At 36.2% G+C, this 1,257-nt stretch overlaps 1 protein-coding gene across 1 annotated transcript in view; it reads left to right on the top strand.

Annotated features, from left to right (window-relative positions):
* LOC119585934 (E3 ubiquitin-protein ligase TRIM23-like) overlaps window positions 1-1,257 on the top strand; it is an 8,516-nt gene that overhangs the window by 462 nt on the left and 6,797 nt on the right. The window contains exons 2-5 of the mRNA XM_037934651.1: window positions 59-197; window positions 386-527; window positions 645-778; window positions 1,129-1,237. Coding sequence (XP_037790579.1) covers window positions 59-197; window positions 386-527; window positions 645-778; window positions 1,129-1,237 — 524 coding nt within the window. The remainder of the gene's footprint in view (window positions 1-58; window positions 198-385; window positions 528-644; window positions 779-1,128; window positions 1,238-1,257) is intronic.

Below are 1,257 nucleotides of genomic sequence, written 5' to 3'. Positions count from 1 at the left end.
TATATATTACTATGTATATATATGCCCATACTCTGAAGTGATGGAATGATTCCCCAAGCATTCATTTTGTTTCATTAGGTGCATCAGGTGTGTGGGGTCTCAAGAAAAACTTTGCCCTACTTGAACTCCTAGAAAGACTGTCATTATCACGGTCAGATGCAGTCCTCCTACCAGAAGTCCTAGTACAGCAGAAAGAAGTAAGTCTTATAATACAGAGGATAATTTTGGAGATCACAGTTGCCATGAAAAAAACTAAAATGTTAGGGATTTAGTATTAGATAACTATAAATGGTGTAATATTTCTGGGAATATGAAATAGTCTAATTCTGTTGTGGAGAAGACAAGCTGGTAAAGATATTATAAAAATAATTTTTCTTTTGTACAGCTGGGTATATCCTGTGATGAAGATGAAGATCACTTAGCAGTACTTTATTGTACAGTGTGTGCATCTCATCTTTGCCTGGAATGTTCTGAAAGAACCCATGCCACGAGAACATTACACAAGCATAAACGCATTCCTTTATCAGGTATGTCACTTTGGAACAAGGTGTTATTACAGTAACTAATTTCTTTTCAGATATGTAGAATATTCAATAGAAGTTGAAATACCAAGCACAATGTAATGTTTGTTCCCATGACTGCAGAGAAGCCACGAGAGAAACCAAGATGCGTGGACCACTCGTTTCACCCAGTGGAATTTGTGTGTCTGGAGGAGGAGTGTCAAGCTGCCCCTTTGATGTGCTTCATTTGCAAAGATTACAAACACACCAAACACAAGGTAACTTGGTATCCATGGTGGTCAGAAAAATACTAACTTTTCATGTCGTTGCTTATTTTTAAAAATGTTTTGAAGTAATCATATTTTTGATAGCAGTATTGAAACAGAAGTTGAGTTGCTTAAAAAAGGATATAAAGTTGAAACAAAGGCAGTAGTTGGAGATCACATTTCAGAAAACTGGGAATACAAAAGTACAGTAGGAATGCTTAAATATAAACATGGGAAATGATTAGATATACCATAGATTAAAAGATTTACAGCAATATATTAGAAGGCTTGTTGATAAGTAAGGATTTCATTTATGAATAGAAATGATATAGAATAGAATTTCATCATATCCTCTTTTGCAGCATGTATTGTTAGAGCAGGAAGCGGAGAGGATTCGCTCCACTATCAGTGCAGCCATACAGCATATCAAGAGGGTGGCTCAGGAGCTGACAGACTCTGCACACAAACTTGGTAGGCTCTCTTGTCATAAA

Source organism: Penaeus monodon, chromosome 20, assembly GCF_015228065.2.
Source record: "Penaeus monodon isolate SGIC_2016 chromosome 20, NSTDA_Pmon_1, whole genome shotgun sequence".
In the NCBI taxonomy this organism is placed as follows: Eukaryota; Metazoa; Arthropoda; class Malacostraca; order Decapoda; family Penaeidae; genus Penaeus; species Penaeus monodon.
Note: the sequence above shows the minus strand (reverse complement) of the source record. Positions and strands in the feature narration are given on the sequence as shown.